Raw genomic sequence first — 24,304 nt, 5'->3', positions numbered from 1 at the left:
TCCATAGAAGTTTATCCTTTTCCATTTGGTAATACCTGCTCCCTTCCCCTAGTCTTGTTGTGCTTTGTAAGAAACAAGAGGATCCTTTGTCTGGATATCAGCAAAGATGTGAGAACAACAGCAAAGAGAAATACCACAGAGTAATAGAAAGCCACTGTTTATTATTTGTTTTAATTTCTCAGAGTGGTGGATAAAAAGCAAGATATTTAGAGTTCAGAAAACATTCACCATCAGATTATAACAATTTTAGAGTAGAAAAATTGTGGACCTAAATTACTTGACAGCTTCTGTCTTCATTCAACATTTATTTTCTGTTCCAAGCTACTGATGTCTGCCATAATAGGAGGAGGCAGGTGGTTGCAAATTCACCTCTGAGCAAAGTCAATGAGTTCAAAATATCTATTTTCATGGTGATAAAATAAGCAACCTGTAAAGCTTTTTAATTACAGAACCCAAAAGGGCCTCTGAGAAACACTTGCAACGGTACAGAAAGGCTACACAGTAATACAAAAGATATTTAGCATTTAATCATGCAATTCAAATACAACATGCTGAATAACAACGTTCTCCCAAGGGAGTGTAAGTTTTCAAGGTGTAATAAAGTAGTATGTGTATGATCTAATTGTGCTCAAGACACTTCAGATTAGTCAGACAGCTTTGCATAATAAACTTACTGCAAGTGCTTAGGTACTGCTGGGCCTTTAAATAAAAATCAATTGCTATAAGATGGTCACGGCTTGTTTGTTAAACTCCGCACACACAGCCATTACAAGCTGAAGTCGTAGCCTTTCAGTTAGGTAGCTTAACATAACCATATAGTTAACCAGGTTTCTTTATATTATTTATATCTTTATATCTGTTGTCAGATAAAGCCCATGGTTGTATATTGGTAACATGACTTGCTGTCAACACCAAATTAATTTCTTGCTTTAAAAATCCAAAATTAAGACAGATATGACCATGCAGTGGCCTTTCACCTCAGGAGACCTGTGTCTGAATCTTAGCTGAGGACACCCATAAATATCAGTGTGATGGTGTCTTTCTAGTTCTTGTTTGTTACATTGCAAAGTCACCACGCTGTTCAATGTGACTAGCCATCTCTGCTCAAGAGTTTCAGGTTTATGCACCATGGGTGCTCTAGGTAAGAAATGGGTGCATTTGGAAAGTAGTGCAGGAAAGCTCATACACCTATTAGCCCCTCCTTTCCATGAACAAATGGTTTAAATAAATGTTTAAATGAGGAAAAAGAACACACTACAGGTTTGTTATATTTAGATAAAAGAGGTGGAATGTTTTCATCCTCTGAAAGGAACGAGCTGTCAATTTCACATCACATAGGTTTCTCCACAATACTGTTTAAAGCAAGGTTAGCCCTGCTGCTGGCAGTGTGAAAGTTGTAGCGAAAGCTCATAAATGGGTAGCTATAAATACCTGGTCTGTGGCCCACTCCAGCTGCAGTACACACACACTACATGCATCAAGGCTTCTGATGTTCTGTTTGGATTAGGAAACACAACACACCAAACTTGTATTAGCAATTCAAAGCACACAACATGCATGGTTATAGTCTGTGACCTCTCTCTCTCCCCTCCCCCAGTTTCTTCCAATATATGGTTCTGAACAAGGGAGCTCCTTGTGGTCGCTGCCTTCCAGAAGTTCGGCTGGCCATTCCGATATAAGTCTGTTTAGGCACTTTGCCATGTTGAGTCAAAAAGGAACTGCTCTTCAATCAAGTTAAGGATTTTACTGTACCGTCATTTGATCAGTACGGAGTGCAGGAGAAGCTATGTATTCGACAAAAATACACAGCACAAGGCATGTTTAACGGCACGCTAGCTCACTGTGCACTGCTGAAAGTACACAGCAGGCACGTTTCAGAGAAGTTGGAGCTGGGGACAGTGCAACAGTTCCTGGAATCTGCTGCCAGTTGTCAGTAACTTGCTCTGTGCCCCTGGGTACATCACTTACCCAGTATGTACCTGTATCCCCATTTTACACATGGGGATACTACCAGCCTCACAATGGGTGCGTGGCCTGAAGGTTATAAGATTTAAGATCCTTGGGTGAAAGGCACCAGAAAAGTGTGCAGTCTGAGCCAGCAATACTTTTTCAGAACACCACAGTGACTGAACAGATGTAGCCAAGGGTGAAATATGACTAACAGCAGCCTTCTTTGCACAGCGGGGAGGATGTCTCACATCAGCTGTGGATTTGGTTATTAGTAACCTCAGACAACAATTTCTATTTATCAAGAAAGATGTATTACCAACAAGTTGCATTCATTTATTTTTGCTAAGATTCTGGGTAAACGTATCAGCTCTCAGGCGCTTGTCAAATTTCCAGCATGACCTTCAGTGTGACAGTGAGTGTCCCTACCCTAGATCACATTAGGATCTCTCTGTCCAAGTTTCCTATTTCCAATCAGCTATCCAAAACTTCCAGCTGCGCTGCCTGGTTTGTCGTCATCTGTCTCTCCCTGTGCACAGGTTCCAAAACTCAGTGGCCTTTAGCAGGACCAGCAGGACAACTGAAGTAATTAAGACACACTGAATTGCTTTCCTTCATTTAAATCTTCAAAAAGTCTTCCTCCTTTTAAATATATAATTGGACTGTGTTCTGCTGACTGAACACGCTCATGTTTGCACCTGGGATTTGCCAGAAAGTTTATTATGCCTGTCCTGTAAGAAGTCTGTTTTTGTCTCCTCGAGTACCTGTTTCCATTATTTTCCATTTAGATCAAGCTGGGACGTGGAGTCTCAAAAGAGGATACATTGGGCCACTCCTGTTCTACTGGTTGCACATCTGGTCTTAATGTAACTATGGCAACAATTTTGTCAAGTTGTGATTTTAAGAAAAAACATTTCTGTAAATCATTCAGCCTTCCACATTGTCACAGTCTTTCACAGGGGGAGCAGCGAGGCCTGTGCAACAGAATGATAGTGAAAAACAAGACTGGGATTTGTGTGTCTCCAATTAACACTACACTCAGACCCCCATCTGCACAGCCTGATTCTTTGAAAGGGGAAGGGGGACAGGGTCATCCCCTGGTGCAGTGGAAGGCGATTTTGTTGACAGGGAATCTGTAATAAGGGTCTAATTAGTCAGATACATCAGGGAGTTGTATCCATTTAGACAACAGAAGTAGCTGGTGTCCTGCCAGACACCTGAACATGGTTATCAAAGACCAAAGACATGGCAGAATCTGCAGAAGGATTTGTTTTCTAACTCCGCCAAGGAAATCAATACAATTAATAGGAATGTACTTGTCTCCAGATAAAATGCACCATATTTGATAGGGTTTTCCCTGTGCTGGAAAGAGTAAGGGCAACATGCGTGATGGGACTGCCTGTATACATAGGCATTCTAGATGCAAGTACAGCTATATAAAGGGGCAGATTACTTCTCTATACCAGTGGTTCCTAAACTATGGGCTGGGTCTCCCAAGAGAGGCACGGGAATGTGTCAAGGGAGGCATGAGATGTGTGCTTTTTTAAAAAAAGAGCTCTGGCTGTCAGCCCTAGGCTGCTGGACTCGTGCAGAAGGGCCGTGCACACCCGGGAGGTGGGGGATGGGATAAAGGGGACAGCCGGAGCACCGCTGCCCCAGGGCTGACAGCTGGAGTATGCCACCCAAGATTGGGCTCTCTTCCTCCCCACCCCCCAAAACCTCAACAGGAGGTAGTGGCGGGGAACTCCTGCTCCCAGCCCCGGGGTGGCAGCAGCAGCAGCGCAGAAGTAAGGGTGGCAGTGGGGCGCTAAGTCTCCTGTGACAAGTGATATTGACAAATATCACTTTTCACATCTCTAGCCTCACTTCTGCACTGCTGCTGGCACAGCCCTGGCTTCAGAGCTGGTGCCCAGCCAGCAGCCGCTGCTGCTGCTTTCTGCTCTGCCTTCAGAATATATGTACTTTGGGGGTAGGGTGGGGGGTTTGCATAAGTGATTACAGACACAAAGAAGGGGGGGCGTGAGCAAAGAAGTCTGAGAACCACTGCTATTGTTAGGTTTTGTTGTAGTTTTGCTGTCAATATCCTAAAAATCTCATTGATTACAGGGAGTTGGCATCATCTGAATCCAACAGGGGAGAAAGCATTGTGCATGGCTGGAAGAGTACAAATCCTTGAACAGAAATGGAGTTCACATGGAGAATCTGGTAATGAATAAATAGATATGGTCTATGCAGGACTAATACCAGGATGACACTGGCATCTAACTCCAAATTCCAAGCCTCTCCGAGGTGGGTCTGAAAGGGTCAAATAAGGCTCAGGACTAATTCAGGTGTGTTCAAATGGGAACTTTACTGACCTAATGATGTACAGTGTGATATCTGGCATATCATGAACCAAAAAGGAGTCAAAATTCAAACCACTATAAAAGTACACAGGAGGTCCTGCAGGAAGATGAGTCTTTTAGGGCTGAACTATATCCTCTCTCTCTTTCTCTCTCTCGGCTTTCTTGGTGCCATCTGCAAGCAGCTAATATTTTGGAAAGGAGGATGATGATGCAAGAGTTAATATTCTGACAACTCAATATGTAGCTAACAATTGCCTAAAAATGTGAGGTTTGTCACATGTCTAAGACTCAGTAAAATCACTCAAAACAAAACCAACCTGAAGTAACATTTTATACATATATGTCAGAGTGTTCCACAAGTGCTATGGAACAACTAGAGATGATCTGTTCTATTTTAAATCCCTCTGTTAAATCACTCAGCTTCCTTCAGAGCTGAAACGTTGTGTGTTTGGTCTCAACCCCCAAGGTGAGACTGTTGGCAAATGAACGAACAGCTGAGCATTTTTAATTATATTAGCACAAAAAATGCTTTCGATAGTAAGTTATAGTAACTCTTTTGCACTCGACTCTAACACCTTAATTTTAAAACCTCAAATTTTCCAGGTTGATTGTCCTCAGTTTTGAGGGTCAGATAAAATCAAACCTTTGGTTTTGTGAAGTCACAATCTGACTGATGAGGCTTTGGAAAACCAACCTTGGTTTTACCTATCTCAAATATTCTAACGGGAGAAAAACTAATATTTATGGCTATTGATTAATCTCAGTTAACACATGTGATTAACTCAAAAAAATTAATTGCGATTAATTGCAGTTAAACAATAGAATATCAATTGGCATTTATTAAATATTTTTGGATGTTTTTCTACATTTTCAAATATATTGATTTCTGTTGCAACACAGAATACAAAGTGTAAATCTTTAGAGCCTACAAGTCCACTCAGTCCTACTTCTTGTAGCCAATCGCTAAGACAAAGAAGTTAGTTTACATTTACGGGAGATACTGCTGCCTGCTTCTTATTTACGTAACCTGAAAGTGAGAACAGGTGTTCGCATGGCACTGTTGTAGCCTGTGTTGCAAGGAATTTACATGCCAGATATGCTAAACATTTGTATGCCCCTTCATGCTTCGGCCACCATTCCAGAGGACATACTTCCATGCTGATGATGCTCATTAAAAAAATAATGCATTAATTAAATTTCTGATTGAAATCCTTGGGGCAGAATTGTAGGTTTCCTTTTCTGTTTTACCCGCATTCTGCCATATATTTCATGTTATAGCAGTCTCAGATGATGATCCAGCACATGTTCGTTTAAGAACACTTTCACTGCAGATTTGACAAAACGGAAAGAAGGGGAGATTTCTAAAAATAGCTACAGCACTTGATCCAAGGTTTAAGAATCTGAAGTGCCATCCAAAATCTGATTGGAACAAGGTGTGGAGCATACTTAAAAGAGCAACACTCTGATGCGGAAACTACAAAACTCGAACCACCAAAAAAGAAAATCAACCTTCTGCTGATGGCATATGACTCGGATGATGAGAATGAACATGTGTCGGTCCGCTCTGCTTCGGATAGTTATCGAGCAGAACCCATCATCAGCATGGACGCATGTTCTCTGGAATGGTAGTTGAAGCATGAAGGGACAAATGACTCTTAAATGCATCTGGCATGTAAATATCTTGCAATGCCGGCTACAACAGTGCCAGGAGGACACCTGTTCTCACTTCCAGGTGACACTGTAAACAAGAAGCAGGCAGCATTTTCTCCTGCAAATTGTAACCAAACTTGTTTGTCGGAACGATTGGCTGAACAAGAAGTAGGACTGCGTGGACTTGTGGGCTCTAAAGTTTTACATTGTTTTATTTTTGAATTAAGTTATTTTTTGTACATAATTCTAAATTTGTAAATTCAACTTTCATGATAAAGAGACTGCACTACAGTACTCGTATTAGGTGAACTGAAAAATACTATTTTGTTTTTTACAGTGCAAATATTTGCAATAAAAAATAAAGTGAGCACTGTACACTTTGCATTCTGTGTTGTAACTGAAATCAATACATTTGAAAATGTAGAAAATGTCAAAAAATATTAAATAAATGGTATTCTATTATCGTGTAATCATGATTAATTTTTTTAACCATACAATTAATCGCGATTAATTTTTTTTAAATTGCTTGACAGCCCTACTAATATTATTTTACATTTCCTGTTGAAGGTAATGAGATGAACCTGCAACACCAAGTCTGGCTCTAGAGTTTGCCAGGGTTTGGTGATGGCAAGGCTGGATCCAGCGTTATGATTTATGCCTCTCTCTACTTGTCTGTAGACTAGGGGCACGTCTGCACTACAGGACTACCGGGGTGACAGCGGCACAGCTACAGGGCTGCAGATATGCCACTGTATCTCCATTACTTTAAGGTTGACCTGCACAAGGATTTTTTTTTTTTAAAAAAAAGCACAAATTCATTTTTCAATCGTAATCATGGATAAAGGACTGGAAGGTTTTTTCCTTTACCACCTTTGAAGAATCAAGAGTGCAAATTTTGGCCTTCCCGGATTTTGATCACAGACCACTGGGAGGTCCCAAGAGATACATATTTTGAGCTATTAACACCTTAATTGATTGGAGCAAGAATGCTGAGTCCTTAAAGTTTTTTCACTCATATCTTGTCTCATTTGAAGTAAAAGATGCATTAACAAAAACAGAACTACAAAGTTTCAAACAGCCTGGCTAACTGCTCAGCCTTCTGCTTTCAGACCATCACCATGGCCTGATGTATACCTAAAACGTTTGTTGACCTAGCTACATCACTCTGGGGTGTGAAACTCACTATCCCAGCCCCCCCCACGAGAAACAGTTTGTAGGGTCTAAATGAGCTGTTACTATTCAAGAAAGATCTTGGAATCATTGTGGATAGTTCTTTGAAAACATCCGCTCAGTGGCAGTATGCGGTGGCAGTCAAAAAAGCTTAACAGAATGAAGGAATCATTAAGAAAGGGCTAGATAACAGGACAGTAAGTATCATAATGCCACTCTATAAATCCATGGTACGCCCACACCTTGAATACTGCACACAATCCTTGTTGCCCCATCTTAAAAAAAGAAAAGGAAAGAGGTACAGAGAAAGGCAACAAAAATGATTAAGGGTATGAAACAACTTCAATCTGAGAAGAGATGAAAAACACTGGGACTGTTCAGGTTGGAAAAAAGATTTCACTTAACACAAGAACAAGGGGTCACCCAATGACATTAACAGGCAGCGGTTTAAAAACACACACAAGGAAGTACTTCTTTACACAGTGCACAGTCAACCTGTGGAACTCGTTTCCAGAAGATGTTGTGATGGCCAAAACTATAACTGGGTTCAAAAAAAGAGTAAGATCATTTCATGGAGGATTGGTCCATCAATGGCTATTGGTCAACATGGTCAGGACACAAACACATGCTCTGGGTGTCCCTAACCCTCTACCTGCCAGATGCTGGGAATACATAACAGGAGATGGATCACTTGGTAATTGCCTTGTTCTGTTCATTCCCTTTGAAGCATCTGGCATTGGCCACTGTTGGAAGACAGGATACTGGGCTAGATGGACCACTGGTCTGACCAGTATGGCCATTCTTATAAGCTGACTTAAGCCCCAGTACAGACACCACTAGGTTGACACAAGAATTATTCCATTGACCTAGCTACTGCGTGTCAAGGGGGTGAATTAGATCCAGCAATAGAAACACTCGTTTCATCACTGCAAGTATCTACGCTATAGTGACACAGCTGTAGCATCACAGCTTTGACGCTATAGAGCATCTGCAGTGCAGACAAGTCCCGTTTCGCTAGTTCTCCAGTCATCAAGGCCTTCCAGCCTAGACAGGACCGGAACCTGAAAACTTTAAGGCTTCTCTTATGTTGTAAAGCAGTAAAAGAAGGGGCACAAGCTCATTATTTTTCCCCTTTGCAGATCACCTTTAACACCGAAGATGTAGGTTAGGATACAGTAACTCCTCATTTGAATAAACAGGAAATCAGATTTTCAGAGTTGCTGAGTAAAGTAATATTTCAGCTCCGAGATACCATCACTGCTATGGGTACCCGCGTGGCCCCACAGTATGCCAACATTTTTATGGCTGACTTAGAACAACGCTTCCTCAGCTCTCGTCCCCTAATGCCCCTACTCTCCTTGTGCTACATTGATGACATCCTCATCATTTGGACCCATGGAAAGGAAGCCCTTGAGGAATTCCACCATGATTTCAACAATTTCCATCCCACCATTAACCTCAGCCTGGACCAGTCCACACAAGAGATCCATTTCCTGGACATTACAGTGCTAATAAGCGATGGTCACATAACCACCACCCTATACCAGAAACTACTGACTGCTATGCTTACCTACATGCCTCCAGCTTTCATCCAGACCACAGCACATGATCCATTGTCTACAGCCAAGCTCTTAGATACAACCGCATTTGCTCCAACCCCTCAGACAGAGACAAACACCTACAAGACCTATATCAAGCGTTCTTATAACTACAATACCCACCTGGTGAAGCGAAGAAACAGATTGACAGAGCCAGAAGAGAACCCAGAAGTCACCTACCACAGGACAGGCTCAACAAAGAAAGTAACAGAACGCCACTAGCCATCACCTTCAGCCCCCAACTAAAACCTCTCCAGCGCAAAGATCTACAACCTATGCTGAAGGATGACCCATCACTCTCACTGATCTTGGGAGACAGGCCAGTCCTCACTTACAGACAGCCCCGCAACCTGAAGCAAATCCTCACCAGCAACCACACACCATACAACAAAAACACTAACCCAGGAACCTATCCTTGCAACAAAGCCCATTGCCAACTCTGTCCACATATCTATTTAAGGGACACCATCATAGGACCTAATCATATCAGCCACACTATCAGAGGCTCGTTCACCTGCACGTCTACCAACACAATATATGCCATCATGTGCCAGCAATGCCCCTCTGCCATGTACATTTACATAGAGACTGTCTGGTTTGGCCAAAGAAAAAATGGACACAAATCAGACGTCACGAATTATAACATTCAAAAACCAGTTGGAGAACACTTCAACCTCCCTGGACACTCAATTACAGACCTACAAGTCGCAATTATTCAACAAAAAACCTTCAAAAACAGACTCCAACGAGAAACAGCAGAACTGGAATTAATCTGCAAACTGGACACCATTAAATTAGGCTTGAGTAAAGATTGGGAGTGGATGAGTCATCACACTAACTAAAAACTATTTCCCCATGCTAATTTTCCCCTTACTGTTAGTCACACCTTCTTGCCAGCTGTTTGAAATGGGCCATCCTGATTATCACTACAAACTTTTTTTTTCTCCTGCTGATAATAGCCACCTTAATCGATTGGTCTCGTTAAGAGTTGGTATGGCAACCCCCATTTTTTCATGTCCTCTGTATCTATCTATCTTCCTACTGTATTTTCCACTGCATGCATCTGATGAAGTGGGCTTTAGCTCACGAAAGCTTATGCTCAAATAAATTTGTTAGCCTTAAGGTGCCGCAAGTCCTCCTCGTTCTTTCTGAAGCAGTATAGGTATTTCTAAAAACAGTTTAGAAAATTCATATATTTATGTAGCTACAGCGCAAATAAATGTCAATTGACAATTCTGTAACAGCTCACTACAATTTTTCTTTAGCATTTGTATAGACTGTGGGGATTAGAGCATGGCTCATGGCTGCTGCCACAAGTCCTCCTCCCCACCCCCCGATTAAAATGGCTAAAATATCACTTAACTGAAATTGTCCCCTCGCTGTACATTAAAAACAACAAGATTAATGGACTACGGTGGCAGGGAGGAATGGGAGAGCTACTAGTCAACCACAAAGAAAGACCAAGTTAAAATGGCACAGCAACCCATCGGCCTGTATTGTCCACGAAGAGAGATTTGATTTAGATGTCCCAAGGAAAAGAGTGCAGCAATCAGGAGGCTCTGCAAGAGAGGGTAAAATCCCCCTGCTCATCACTGGCATTACATTCAGTAAGATGTGCTAGAACAGTTGAGAAAAGTGAGGAGCTTTCTAGTGACAGGAGACAGAGCTGACATGTTACTGATAGCACTCTGCAGATTGTTACTCTGATTTGGCTCCTTGTGGTACCTGCTTCCTCTGCAGATTTCTGTAGAGCTTCTGCCAGTTCTTGGTCTGCAATCTCCTCCGGCTGCATGTCCTCCCGTCCTGGCCCATATGCCAGTCTTGCACACTCTGGGAGCTCCCCTTCCGGAAGGAAAGTTGTCTGAGATCCAGTGGTGCCAATCACTAGTACATTCTTTTTGAGATCAATGGAACACTGGGAAAAGAGTACACGTGCAATTGATGTCTTGGTAACGGTCAGTCATAACACAGGACCAGAATACATTAATGTGTCACTAATTTAACAATGCACTAGAAAAATGTCACTTCCAATCATCAAGGGGTTACATTAACTGGACGAAGAAGGGTTAAGAAGGTGCTAACAACTGGTAGATCTAAGAACACGTGCTGGGTAGAAATAGCTCAGCAGCCTGCCCCTTCAATATGTCAAGGGGCTTCTTACAGCGGCTCCTATTAGCCAGCTCTTGAATAGTTATGGTCCTTCTGCTCTTCAGCCCAACTAGGGTTACAGCTACAAGTGAGGACTTCCCAGAGTCTTTATTAAAACATTGCTCAGGTATAGACCTCCGAGGATTTTCAGGCACCAAGAGTTCAGAGCAAAGACATTTAGGCTGGGACAAGATACAAAGTACTTACAACCTACAAGGTATAAGTGCTTCCCCCCAGTCTATGGGAAAACCATGTCGGCATATCTCTTCAGAGTTTTTAATCCTAAAAAATTCATAAGGATGATAAAGATCTTACATTTAGCACTTACGAAAGAGCCAAGGATTGTTTGCAAAACAAGCACCAATTGATTCAATTACCTGATGTCTCTTAAGCATATCCAGTCCTAGAAGCATATCCATGGGCTGTTCTTCAAGGATAGAGAAAGAACACGGCAGAAAATCCCCTTCAATCTGAACCTGAGCTGAAGCACACAGAAAACACCATATTACCCACCCTCCAGCCTCAAGAAGTGCTCAAGCACTGCAGCACAAGGATTCCACTATAGGTATCTCTCTATCTAAGGGAAATTATACAAAGCCTCTGTGGGGAAGTTATGGAATCAGAGAACAATGTACATAGACTTGGTTGTGGAAAAGTCTGCTCTAAGCCAGCCCTGGCGATTATCGGGAGTTTGCTAGCCCCCAGTGGCTAAATATTTCCCCCTCCATTATTTTAAAAGCTGACTGGATCTGCAGTGCAGTAGGAACTGATCAACTAACCCCTCAAGCTAGAGCTAAAGAGGCTGCATGCAGCTGCTCAGAGTGTGGAATTTTGTTTTGGTGCTTTAATTCATAGTCAATGTCTTAAACAATGAAGATAATATTTCCTTGTATGGCATTTTCTTCAGACAAACCTGTGCAAGAACACAGATATCTTGAAGTGCTCTCCTCACTGCGGAATGAGATACACTAAGCTGCACTGGAATTCTGCCCCAAACAATTCACACTGCCCATTATCCCCATCCTGATCCCTCATACCAAAGAATAAAGCTATTTATAACCCATCAGCACCAGGAATCAAGGTTTCCTCTGTATTTGTATGGGGACTCTAGACCTACCAGAATTAAAGTGTTAGGATAAGTGTATGAAAACATTTAACATGATGCAATCCTGGTTATTGTGTCTCTGGGTGAGCTTAATGTGATCTTGATAAACTCGTAAGCCACTCTATAGCAGTTCCCAAAGTTTACAGTATTAAAGTAGAGACTCTTTGGCGCCAAGCAGAGCCACAGCCATTACAGGTAAAGTTATCCCGTTGTATCACTACTTACCTAGGTGCACTCTGCCAATGATTTTCTGCGTGCCCACACCCTTAGCAATGCCTGCCCAGCGCCGGTCCACCAGTCTCATTATGTTACACCTTTCAGCACAAGCTTGGCTCATAATGGTCATTTGGGCACCTACCACCAGAGAAAAGAGGAGTTAGCAATATTTAAAAACAACCAAGGGCTAGTTTAAAAATCTAGTACAGAGATTTTAATCTAAGACTCAGTAGCAAGCAGGGAATTACATTATGGCACAAAGGCATTCGATTACACCATGGCTCTGTGTGTATACACATGTCCACCTACCACCACCTGAAGGTCATTATGGCTATGGAAGTTACAATAAAGCTGAATACTTACACTTTGAGATCTACAGATGAAAAGTGTTGTGTTATAAAGGAAAGGAAATCTCAGTTTTACAGCTAGGGAAACTGAGACACACAGGTAGAATGACTTGTCCAAGGTTACACAGCTGGCCAGCAGCAAAGGCAAGATTAGAACCCAGGAATTCTGACTCCCAGTCATGTTTTAACCACAACACACATCTCAAATATTTTTAATTAGGCTGAATAATGACAGAAAGTACATTCAGATTTTAATTAGATCCTTTTAAATTTCGTAACACAATTCTTTACTGTGGGAAAGGAATGCTATAAACTGACCTATTGTGGGGTTCATGATTTCCTTTAAAGAGCCAGGAGAAGGGGGAGCAGGGAGAGCGTAAAGGGATTTAAAATGGGGAGATGTGGTGGGGAATCACCTGAGTCAACAAAGGCTTTCACTGGATGTCCATTGACTTTGCAGTTAATATAGAGCATCACCACCTGGCCAAAGCTCTCTGGGGCCTCTTCCATAGCTATTGTCATGTTCTCTTCAATATTTTGTTGCCTGAATTAAAGGAAAACCAGAAACTGGAATCATGCCTTCCATGAGCAGAAACAGCATATTTATAAAGCCTCCCCCTTTACAAGGATTACAAACAGATTTGTCATCTTCCCTGTCCCCACTACCACCAGTCATGAAGAGCTTGTGAAAGGCGTACTTTAGCAGATGTTAGCAAAAGATCTTGCCTTAATCCAGAGGCATCAGGATGCTTGCAAGCAGGAAGGAAAGAATGTTCCTTGTAGCATCTTAAAGAGACCCAATGCAGCAGTCTGGAGTAAAGTGGTCAGATGCACTTTAGCACCTAGAGACCTGCAACTGACTCTCTGTTTACAACAAAAACCTGTCATTACAGAGTTAACAAAAAGAACTCAGGGGCAAAAGTCTGCATATATTAGTCATTCTGCTACAAAACTAGGATCCCCAAAAGTTATGTTTCTAAATGCTTGCCATAACATTTCAGTAGCGTCTTCCCTTTTGCAAGTATCAGGGTTGGGACTAGTTACATGAAACTCTTGTGAGTGCAGTGACAACACCGCAAAGTCTCTCTACAAATTCAAGGCTACAAAAAGGAATGCAAGGTAGATAAAGCCAAATTAAATGTAGCTCCGTGTCTGCCATAACCTTGAGCATGTTGGGTATCTGCAGCTACCCTGCTGGAAACAGCTCATCTACCAGTATAAAAGGGTCTCTAGTTTAAAGAGATAGCTTCCCTTTTTTTCAGTAGGAGGGAAGATGTCTGCTCTTTTCCTACCGTATAGCAACCCTCCCTCCACCACAGGAGGGCTGACTGCAACTCCCTTTGGAGGCAGTCAGTGATATTCCATACACCTTCTAGAAGGGGACACTGGAGAGGAATATGCTGAGCTCTAAGACGTGGCTGCTTGGGAACTGAAGGTGGATTACTGCAAAGCAGCATACTGCACAGCCACTAGGCTGCCCTGGCTTTATTTACTCATAATATAGCTCAAACCAACACATATTGGGCTCTCTTACAGTATATAAGATTAAGTCAGTCAGGAGCAAGTAGTATGTGTGACTGGCAGATATTTAGTACCAGTCTGATTACAGCAACCACCGCTCTGGTTTCCTCCCCGCTCATTCAAAAAAAAAAAAAAAGATTAGAAAAGTGGCTCGGTAAAATGTGGCATTTATTATGCTGCACACAGCATCTGCTCCCAACCCATCTTTTCATGGGGACAAAATCGAATTGAGAGGGGCATGAGTCAGGTGATCAGAGACCAAAACTGAGAACTAGCAGCTCCCAGGTTCTAATCCCCACTGTCACTAAATGGCTGTCTAGCTGTGGGCAAATCACTCGCTTTCTCTGCCTCAGTTTCCCTTTATCTATAAAAGTGGGGATAACAACACAACTTAAATAGCTCATGGGGATGTTCTGCTGTTTAGTCAGTGTTTGAACAGCACTGTGAAATACTGAAAAATACTTAACACTTACATAGTGCAAAATGCTTTAGTAGTCATTACAATATAATAAATGATTATTTTCCCTTTTACTAATGCATGTGTTAGCACTGCCAACTCTGCACAACCAATATGAACCTATTATGAAGGCATTCTGCTTCATACATCAGCAAAACCGCTTACTGTGTTCCGATTCAAGAATTTATTGTCGATGATGTAAGAAACATAAGAATCAGAGCTCATCTCCCACAGGCAGCACCTAGCTGAGCCTGTAGCACTGGCAATGAGAGAAGCCTTGTTCGGACTTACAGACTCTGCAGTTACATACAAAAGATACAAAGGGGAAGTAAACCTGGGACAGCATGGTGCCATTTTTACAGAATCACTTTTCAGACAATGATTATGCTTGAAATCCGCAACTAACCAGAGAGTTGGGCTATGTCTGCACTACCAAACTTACAGCCGCCCAGGGGAGAGAGAGCTTATACCGACAGGAGGAGTTTCTGTTGGTGTAGAAACACCACATCCCCAAATGTTAGCCATGCTGACAAGAAGCACTCTTCTGTCAGAAGCATCTACACTGGGAGCTATGGCAGTGTAAGTTTTAAGTGTAGACCAAGCCTCAATGGGTATGTCTTCACAGCAACTACACACCTGTGGCAGGCCTGTGCCTGCTGACCAGGGACTATGGGGCTCAGGCTGCATAGCCTGTTGTGTAGCTGTCCAGAATCGGGCTGGAGCTCGAGCTCTAGGACCCTGTGAAGTAAGCCCAGAAGCCTACACAGCAGTGAAACAGCCCTGCAGCCCAAGTCACGGTTTTTCTTTGTTGCGTAGACATACCCAAAATATAAAAAGAGATGGACTGCAACAAGAAGATGCAGCCTGCTTGGTAACAACATGTGATACTGCCCTGCAGGAGACATGGGTTAGGGGCTACGTTTGCAAGTCCTGGTGCTCAGGTTTGAGGGGATCCAATATATCCCAGGCAGCTACTTGCAGGGTCTCCATGGAATTTTGGTTAAGCAGTTTCTATGCAGTGCTCTCTACTGGCAAGTTCATGGAGATGCACTGCAGAATTGGGAAAGGTCCCTGAAAAAGAACAAAGACTATGACTGGATTTGGGGAAAGTGCAGTCCCCGTGTCGAGAGAGATGACCGATGGCTGTGGGGGTGAGACCACACCACCAAAAGAAGTGACAGAGTCAACAAACGGGAGACAATGCTGGATCTACCTGCCCCTCTTGATTCCAACTAGACCCCCAAAATGCATTTTCAACTGGAATAGGGTCCCACAAAGGGGTCCAGAGCTCTCCCTTGGACTTGGGTTTACTACCTTATGTCCTCTTCTATCTTTGCCTGAGCCTCAAGATCAAAAGGGTCCGCTGAAAACAGACGGATTCTCTCCTGCTCCCGGCGGGCTCGGTCCTGTTGCTGCTCCACCAGCACCCTGGTAAATTTCTCTGCAGTAACAAAAACAGATACAAACACCATAGTTAGATGCACAGACACCCTTTACTGGAAATTACTCTTACAAATGAAATGCTATTAAACTTGTAGCAAAACAGTGTCTTTTAAAAATATTGGCCACTGTTGAAAAGTAAAGTGACCAGTGCAATCAGCAGTGGGCTCTATTTCAGGGCTACTTGAAAAACCAGCCAGCACAGACAGAACTCACGGGCTTGATCACGTAATCACTCGAGATTTCTCCCTTGCCTCCCATCTCCGTGGACTGAACTACTTCGCATTGGGCCTGATGCCCAACAGCCTATGTAGACATAACAGAGTTCTCAGCTTCTGAATGACCTGAAGTTACCCTACATTTATCTTTCCATTGTCTGCAAATGGATTTAATGTGCAGAGACACCATAACATTTAAATCAAAGAGCTGCTATTAAAGAATATTTTCATTGCTTTACTGCAGCAAGACCTACCCAGTGATATCATGCAAGAACATTTCCAAAAGCCGCAAATAAATTACACCGAGAATAGGAGTCAGAGATTCAACATTTGTATTCCAGCTTCTAGTTTAAATTATGCATTCGTATGTAGAACCATCTTTAGCCAAACACTTTTTTCAATTAGGAGAAACGGACGTCACAGCGACCCTAACGCTTAGCATTCCTCCCACAGATCTCAAAGAGCCTTGCAGGAGTGGACGTCATTACCCATACTCATGTTTACATGAGGAAATGGAGGCACCAAGGTCAGCTGGTTTACACAACGTCACAGTGAGTCAGTGGCATAGCCAGGAATGTAACCCAGGTCTTCTGAATCCCAGTGTGCTGCTCTGTACATTGGACCACGTTGCCAACAAAATCAGATGTTCCACCAAACAGACAGCAGCAGAACTTACTGGCAATAGATTAATTTTGCATCTGAGCAAAGTCAAAGTTCTATGACATTGCAGGCTCCAAACAACAGTCTTATTTCAAAACCAACATAGGCCAAGATTTACAAATCTGAGTTCTTACAGTTAGATGCCTAAATCTACACTGAATGGGAGTTAAGAAGTGATTACTTTTGAAAAAAATAAAATAAATTAGGTGCACAACTTCTAGATACCAAAATTTTAGCCATGATTTTTCAAAGTTTGTACACAACAAAATTAATTTTTAACACCACTTGCATGCAGAAATCAAAACAGTTCTGTGTCAACAGTAGCTAGTGCTTTCACTTCAGAAAATGCAGTGGTTCCCAATACACGTGGCCTTGAAATCTTATTTACTCAGCAAGGAGTCCGATGCTTTGATTTCCATGGCTCCATGCTCTGTATAGCTGGTGCCTTCTGATGTATTGTAATGCATCTAACACAATTACATATGCATTGAAGCTTGATGTATTTTGGATACTACTGTGAGAGCAGATCTGGATATCTGCCCAAATGCTGATGGCAAATTCTGACAGCATAACCTGATAATCCACCCTTCTGAATGCACAGTGCTGTACCAATTTTGAATTATGAGAGTTTACTGTACAGATTAGACAAGGAAAGTGGCAGATGAGCTAGTCCTGGGACCCTGTAGTTCGTGCTCTGCACCATTACCACTGAGAGCATCCTTGCACCATCAAGGGCGGCGAGCTCTAGAAGCAGTGCTCTCATCCTAGGATGGGAGGGAAGAACATCTCACGTGATTCTGTGACAAGCTCTCCGATACAGGGGACACACTGTGAGGCTCAAGAGAGGGCCAATAAAAGACACTTGTTATGGAAAGTAAAGGATTGTATGCTTTAGTAACATGGCATGCAGTATTGTACATTACTGTGTTCTCTCTCTCTTTGCAACTGTTCATATATATAAAATCAGTATAGAGAATTTTAAAAAAAACCAAACACATAGCTCTCTCCTCCAGCCTTCCTGTACTGGGAGAAGTCACCAGCCTGCAGTCTTTCAAGAGGAGAAAAACTAGGGGAGGCTCTTCTACAGAGTGCTTTTTCCTTCCATCATCTCTCCCAAATCTTCACACTAGTAACCAAGCTCCTAATAGACAGTTTTCTACAAATGGATCTCTAGTAAGGGTTTATAGCCATGCATTTTAATGTCTGCAAATGATCTGTTTTCATACTAAATGAGCTCTATGTTATTGCAAAAATAAATAAAGCTCAAATGAAACGAGGAGTGAGCAGCAAAGACCAAGTGTTCACCAGCAGAGTGTGGAGGGCATTATACTACTAAGTCTGCCAAGTGCACCACCATCTTAGATAGCACCCAGAAGGATTTTAACAATTTGTTTCTAAAAAAGCCAAATGTACAATTTTTTAAAAGACATTTAAGGAAACTCTTCAAAAGGAATAGTGAAACAAACACTGTTTACTGGTTCCCAGGGCGACCACAGGGCTGCCAGATTAGGTGTCTGCCACTGAGATACAAAGCCTCTCTTATTTAGGTTTTTTTTAAGTCCATGTCTGTAGTGACGAAATATTAATATCTTCCAGGCTTTTGCAAGGGAGGTAGGATGGGATTTAAAATGAGCTATTTTCTGTTTGGGTCGTAGAGAACTAGGGATGGTAATACAGTTACCAGTAATTGGTACAGTTGATAGGATGCTCCGTACAGAGGCCAGGGATGGAACCGGTCCTAAAAACTGATCTCACCCCCCAGATTTGGTCCTTCCAAGAAAGGGGACAAGGCACATCCGCAGAGTCGCACGGAGGAAGCTTACAAAGCTGTTGCTAGCGAGGGCTATTCCTGTTCTGGGGATAGGGGAATTCCACCTCCAGTGCAGTCCGCAGTAAACTCACTAAGAAGCCATTGTGAGCAATCCAACTGACTGAACACCCGTGACCACTTTGTACTCGGACTCGGCACAGACAGAAGTTACCGCGCAACAGCCTCAGACAAAGCAAGGAAGAACCAGTCGCCTCCAAATCCCAATTTACCAAGGTCTCCACTGAGCAGTGCCTCAGCCAGGGGCGGATTGCGTTCTTTCAGCAGGGACAGCTCGTGGGGATTGGCAAGCAACATGTCCCGTAACAACGTCGGATTGTCCAAGCCCTGCAGGGACGGTGGTGTACCCGGGGGCGATGGGCGAGGATTCTGCGCTGGCGGCTGCTGTGGCTGCAGCTGGGCCGATGTCCCAGGCACTGTAATGCTGCTGAAGTCTATCCTGGGCAGACCTTAAGGGAAAATGAGGTAACAGTTTGACCATTTCACCTGCTGTGGACAATGCAGTCAGAAGCGGTGGAATGGCTGAACATGCTACACGAGTATTTCATTTACACAGCAATTCATGTCTGAGCTCCACTGTGTCACCAACGTATTCAGGTTAGTGGGTTAGGAATACCATTACATATTTATGTAATGGGTCTAGTCACATATCTGGCCCATTTTCCTGTGAAACTCACTTAACCCCCTCCGACACAATTTTTCAACTCTGAGATATGCATACCACCAATCTACCTCACAAGGGGGTTGTGAGGCTTAACAGCGCCTGTAAAGCACTTCTGAATTCCTCAGATGAAAGGAGATATGGTAGTGAAAAAATATTACCGAAGCCCTGCACTGCAGCCACCAATCTTCCAGCTGAGGCAGAGCTGGGACTTTACAGCCATTCCCCTGCAATAAGCTGCGGTCAACATTTCCTTTATTAAGGGATACAATTATAACAGGAACTCTTAGGACTAAGAATTATAAGGGGGAAGTAGGACTCCAATTCCATACTATGGGGCTTGAGGAATCTTTTGAATAAATATTGCATCACATAATTGGTCTGCTAAGATTCAGCTTCTCTGTGCATAGTCACGAGATGTACTCGGAGCACACATTACAACAGTCCTCTAATGTGTCGGAGCAGCACAGATTGCCTATTATTGCACCATTATACTGAATGGGAGGGAACAGGAAGCCCTATAAAAATCCACATGCATTCACAGAAGCTGCTTTTATGAACAAATTATTTTGGGCACTTTTCTCCCACCCCCAAACAGCAAACTAAATCATGCCTACCCATGGACTAAAGCATCACTGCAAGAAGTAAACCCTTTAAGTAACCAAAGAAAAGAAAAAGCCCACCCCCAAACAAAAACAGTTTTTCCTGATGAAGATGGCTATTGTGAAGTTTTTCAAGCACTTGTATGAAATGTGTTACACACATATAAAGTAGTGTTTTGGTGTATTTATTTACTAATGAACCAACTTTCTGCCCCAAGTAAATGTTCTATCACCAAGTTATTAACTCTCTGAAAAAGGGGACGTTTTAAATTTCATACATTAGTAGATCCTTGACAGGACAGCATTAGTTAAGTTTCACACACATCAATAAATAAAACTTCCAGAGCATTAAAAGGCTAAACAGCCACAATTTAAAGGTAATCTTCTGGGTACAGCAAGGGGGGCTGCAAGCCAACAGCAGGTAGCCCAGCGAGCTAGTCTGAAGAGTTTCTCACCTGGAAACTGGACTGGAGGCCGTGGCTCCGCATTCTCCTTTTGCCGTAAAATCACCACATCCCCATCTTTCAAGCCATACGAGGCCAATGATCTGTGGTTGTCAGTTAGAGGCCTCTCCGCATAGACAATCTGTATATACGGAGAGAGACAGCGTGACAGGAAACAAGCTTATACATGGCACAAAGTGGACTGACAGCAAGACCCTAAATGGTGATTTTACTTAGGAACATTAAATCTGATTCACTATAAATTTCAAGATGAATCCAAAAGAATTACTGGTAAGTGTGCAGTTCTCAAGAGACTGCTGCAAATCAAGTGCCCTGTGCACTAGGCAGATAGTTCCCAAGAGGAGTACTCAGTACTCCACAGAGAATTATTCTTACAGGAAACCAACATGGTTTCACAGTACATAGCATTTCTGAGAAGGGCTGGTTAAGGAATAAGAATGGAAGATTTTAGAGCAGCTTTGGATAAGGCCCCGATTTCTACATATTCCCATATAAACCTGGAATCACCTTCAGCCAAAACTCTGTCTGCCTGCTTCCTAAATTGTGATCTCCCATCATAAAAATGACAGCCACAATAACTTTATGAATTTCAAGGCAGAAGTGTTGAATACCGGACAGGATAGGAGGACATGAGGTCTTCAGTGGAATTCTGATTTCAGCCTTGAATATGTAGCCATGACTCTCCATAACATCCAGTTTTACAGAACTTACATTACCATTAACTTATGTCAATGCACAACAAATTCTAAAGTCAGAAGGGACCAACAGATCATCCAGCCTGACCCCCTGTATATCACAGGCAACCAACACCATCCACACACTAAATCCAACAACTGAAATTAGACCAAAGCATTACAGCCCACTGGAGACTAGACTGTGTGCCACAGGCAGAGAATAAGAGGGACTAAGGGGCACCAGTGCCCAAGGCCCCTGCAATGGTAGGGAAATGAATAAATAAGATGTACCCAGATAATCCTAGCAAGTGACACACTCTCTCACGCCACAGAGAAAGGCAAAAATACCCTCTAGTCACTGTCAATCTAACCTGGAGGAAAATTCCTCCCCAACCCCAAATATGATAATCAGTTAGACTCTGAGCCATCTCTGACTGTTTGAGATATTTTCTAATAGCAATCGTGGAAAGGTCATGTGTCATAGTATGGAACCTCATCGTATCATCCCCTCCATAAACTTGAAACAAGTTAGGTTGCACTAACTACTCCCTTTGGAAGGGTCTTCTAGAACTTCACTCCTCTGATGGTTAGAAACCTTCATCTAATTTCAAGACTAAACTTGGTGAAGGCCAGTTGATATCCATTTGTTCTTGTGCCAGCATTGGCCCTAAATAACTCCTCTCCCACCCTAGTGTTTATCACTCTGATGTATTTATAGAGAGCAACCATCTCTCTCCAGAGCCTTCATTTTGTTAGGCTAAACAACCCAAGCTCCAAGTCTCCTCTCGTAAGGTAAGTTCTCTGTTTCTCTAATCATCCTAGCAGCCCTTCTCTGCACTTGTTCCAGTCTGAATTCATCTCTCAAATACAGGAGACCAGAATTGCAAGCAGTATTCCAGATGAGGTCCTCCAGTTAATATCAGAGAAATTAAAGTCTCCCATAATCACACAATTCCCAGTAGTATTTCTTTCACTGGTCTATCCATATCCAAATCAGATCCTGGGGGTCTGTAACAGATCCCAAGCACTGTTCCAGGGGAGTCTGTTTCCATTTTTCTCCAAAATGATTTTGACCCAAACATTCCATTCCGTCACTCTCAAGTTCTTTACAGTCTACCTCATCATTAACATACAGTGCTATTACACCATGTTTATCTTTATTTCTGCCTTTCCTGACCAGCACATACCTTTCAAAACCTGTACTCAAGTCATGACTACTATTCCACCACATTTCCATTAACCCTATAATATCTGGTTTCACCTCCTGCACCAGTAGTTCTAGTTCTTCCTGTTTGCAACCCAGGCTCATAGAATGTTAGGGTTGGAAGGGACCTCAGGAGGTCATCTAGTCCAACCCCCTGCTTGAAGCAGGACCAATCCCCAATTTTTGCCCCAGATCCCTAAATGGCCCCCTCAAGGATTGAACTCACAACCCTGGGTTTAGCAGGCCAATGCTCAAACCACTGAGCTATCCCTCCCCCCCAATGCAAGGAGCCTTGCATTGGAGTACAGACATCTTAGCTGTTTCACTTGGCCTTACCCAGGTTCTTCATCTGATAAGGCACAATCATTTTACTGCCAGCATAGCCTACCTGCCAGTGCCAGTACCAATGACAGTAATAATCTTTCCTCTTGTTGTCCATTCTCCTTCTCTCTATCCGCTTACTTGATTTCCCTCCTGCTAAATATTATAATCAGGTGTGGGGATTATATGACCACCTCCAAAACATTTTCCCCAAATTCCTAATTTAAAGCTCATTTAATCAACTCTGCCAGCTTCCATCCCAGAAGTCTACTACCCTCTCTACTCAGGTGGAGTCCATCTCGTGAGAGCAGCTCTCTGTCCGTGAATGCTCCCAGTGGTCGAACATCCCAAAGCTCTCCTTGTAGCACCACTGCCTGAGCCATCTGATGATCATCATAATCTTGTCTTTCCTTTGCTCTCCTCCTCTATGGACACTGAAGATCTCCCACTGAAGATCACTTAAACCTCCATTTCTTAAGCATCTTCTCCAGCTTGGTGCAGTCTTCCTTGATGTGTCCCAGTGAGAATCTAGCAGCATCATTTGTTCCCATGTGAAAGACGATAAATGGTTTCTTTCCTGCTCCCCTTAGGATCCTCTTCAGTCTCACGTCCACATCTCATATCTTAGTCCTGGCAGACAGCACACCATCTGTTCTTCTTAGTAGGGAGTCCCCAGTTGTGTAGACTGTTTCTTCCTGGTGTTGGTGTGAGTCTCCAGTCCTCCCTCTTCTGTTCTTTCTGGCTGCAAGTCTTCTTGTCATCTGTTCTCACTTGGAATCTTCTGCAAGTCATACTCTATCGTCCTGGAGCTCTGAATTCTGGATCGCCTCTTGTAGGACTAGCTACTCTACTCGTCTTCCTTGCTCTTTTGTTACTGTCTGCCTCTCCCCTTCATTTTCTAACTGAGCAAAACCTGTCCTTCAGCTCTACTTCTCCCTTGCTAGCTAGTCTTCTCCTATGCCTTGTTTTTGTAGTCACATTCTTCCATGGGCCACTTTCTTCATCCAGCGGTCTACCCTCACAGTTCTCTTGGCCAGCAGGCATCTGCAAGCATTGAGTTTTCTCTTCAACCTCCTCTCTCCATCATCTTCTGAAATTCTGTCTAAACTCAACCATAATTTCTAGCTGCATCTCCAAACATGGGATCTTCTCTTCCATCAGTTCTATTGGGCAGCACATCATACAAATGAAGCTCTTTCAGGTACCCTCTACAGCAAGGATAGGCAACCTATGGCATGCGTGCCAAAGGCAGTACACGAGCTGATTTTCAGTGGCACTCACAATGCCCGGGTCCTGGCCACTGGTCCGGGGGGCTCTGCATTTTAAATGAAGCTTCTTAAACATTTTAAAAACCTTATTTATTTACGTACAACAATAGTTTAGTTATTTATTAAAGACTTATAGAAAGAGACCTTCTAAAAACGTTAAAATGTATCACTGGCACACGAAACCTTAAATTAAAGTGAATAAATGAAGACTCGGCACACCACTTCTGAAAGGTTGCCGATCCCTGCTCTACAGAGTAACGTACATCCTGCACCTTCCACAACCTGTTACCTGTAACGTTTTAAGTATAAACGAGCCCTTAGACAACTGGCCCTAAAGAGCCACCCCGTCAGCAGGGGTGTGAGGTGGCCTCTCCCGCCTTTGCAAGTCCAGGTAATGTCCATTCTGCACAGGTTGCTGCCACCCCCTCATTTACTCTCTCTCAAAGCTGAATGATGGGCA

The 24,304-nt window shown here is 42.9% G+C and overlaps 1 protein-coding gene across 5 annotated transcripts in view; it reads right to left on the bottom strand.

Moving 5' to 3' along the window:
- Positions 1 to 24,304, bottom strand: part of DDI2 (DDI proteasomal shuttling factor 2) — a 43,272-nt gene that overhangs the window by 8,283 nt on the left and 10,685 nt on the right. Inside the window, exons 2-9 of one of the 5 annotated variants that reach the window (XM_048824723.2) lie at positions 20,369 to 20,498; positions 18,863 to 19,099; positions 15,819 to 15,945; positions 12,943 to 13,070; positions 12,189 to 12,317; positions 11,236 to 11,339; positions 10,436 to 10,625; positions 1,432 to 1,494 (exon numbers count right to left, since the gene is read on the bottom strand). In XM_048824723.2, coding sequence (XP_048680680.1) covers positions 1,478 to 1,494; positions 10,436 to 10,625; positions 11,236 to 11,339; positions 12,189 to 12,317; positions 12,943 to 13,070; positions 15,819 to 15,945; positions 18,863 to 19,099; positions 20,369 to 20,498 — 1,062 coding nt within the window. In that variant the 3' untranslated portion in view covers positions 1,432 to 1,477. The other 4 variants (XM_048824724.2, XM_048824722.2, XM_048824720.2 and 1 more) reach the window with 4 other exon arrangements.

Source organism: Caretta caretta, chromosome 18 (genome assembly GCF_965140235.1).
Source record: "Caretta caretta isolate rCarCar2 chromosome 18, rCarCar1.hap1, whole genome shotgun sequence".
Classification (NCBI taxonomy): Eukaryota; Metazoa; Chordata; order Testudines; family Cheloniidae; genus Caretta; species Caretta caretta.
Note: the sequence above shows the minus strand (reverse complement) of the source record. Positions and strands in the feature narration are given on the sequence as shown.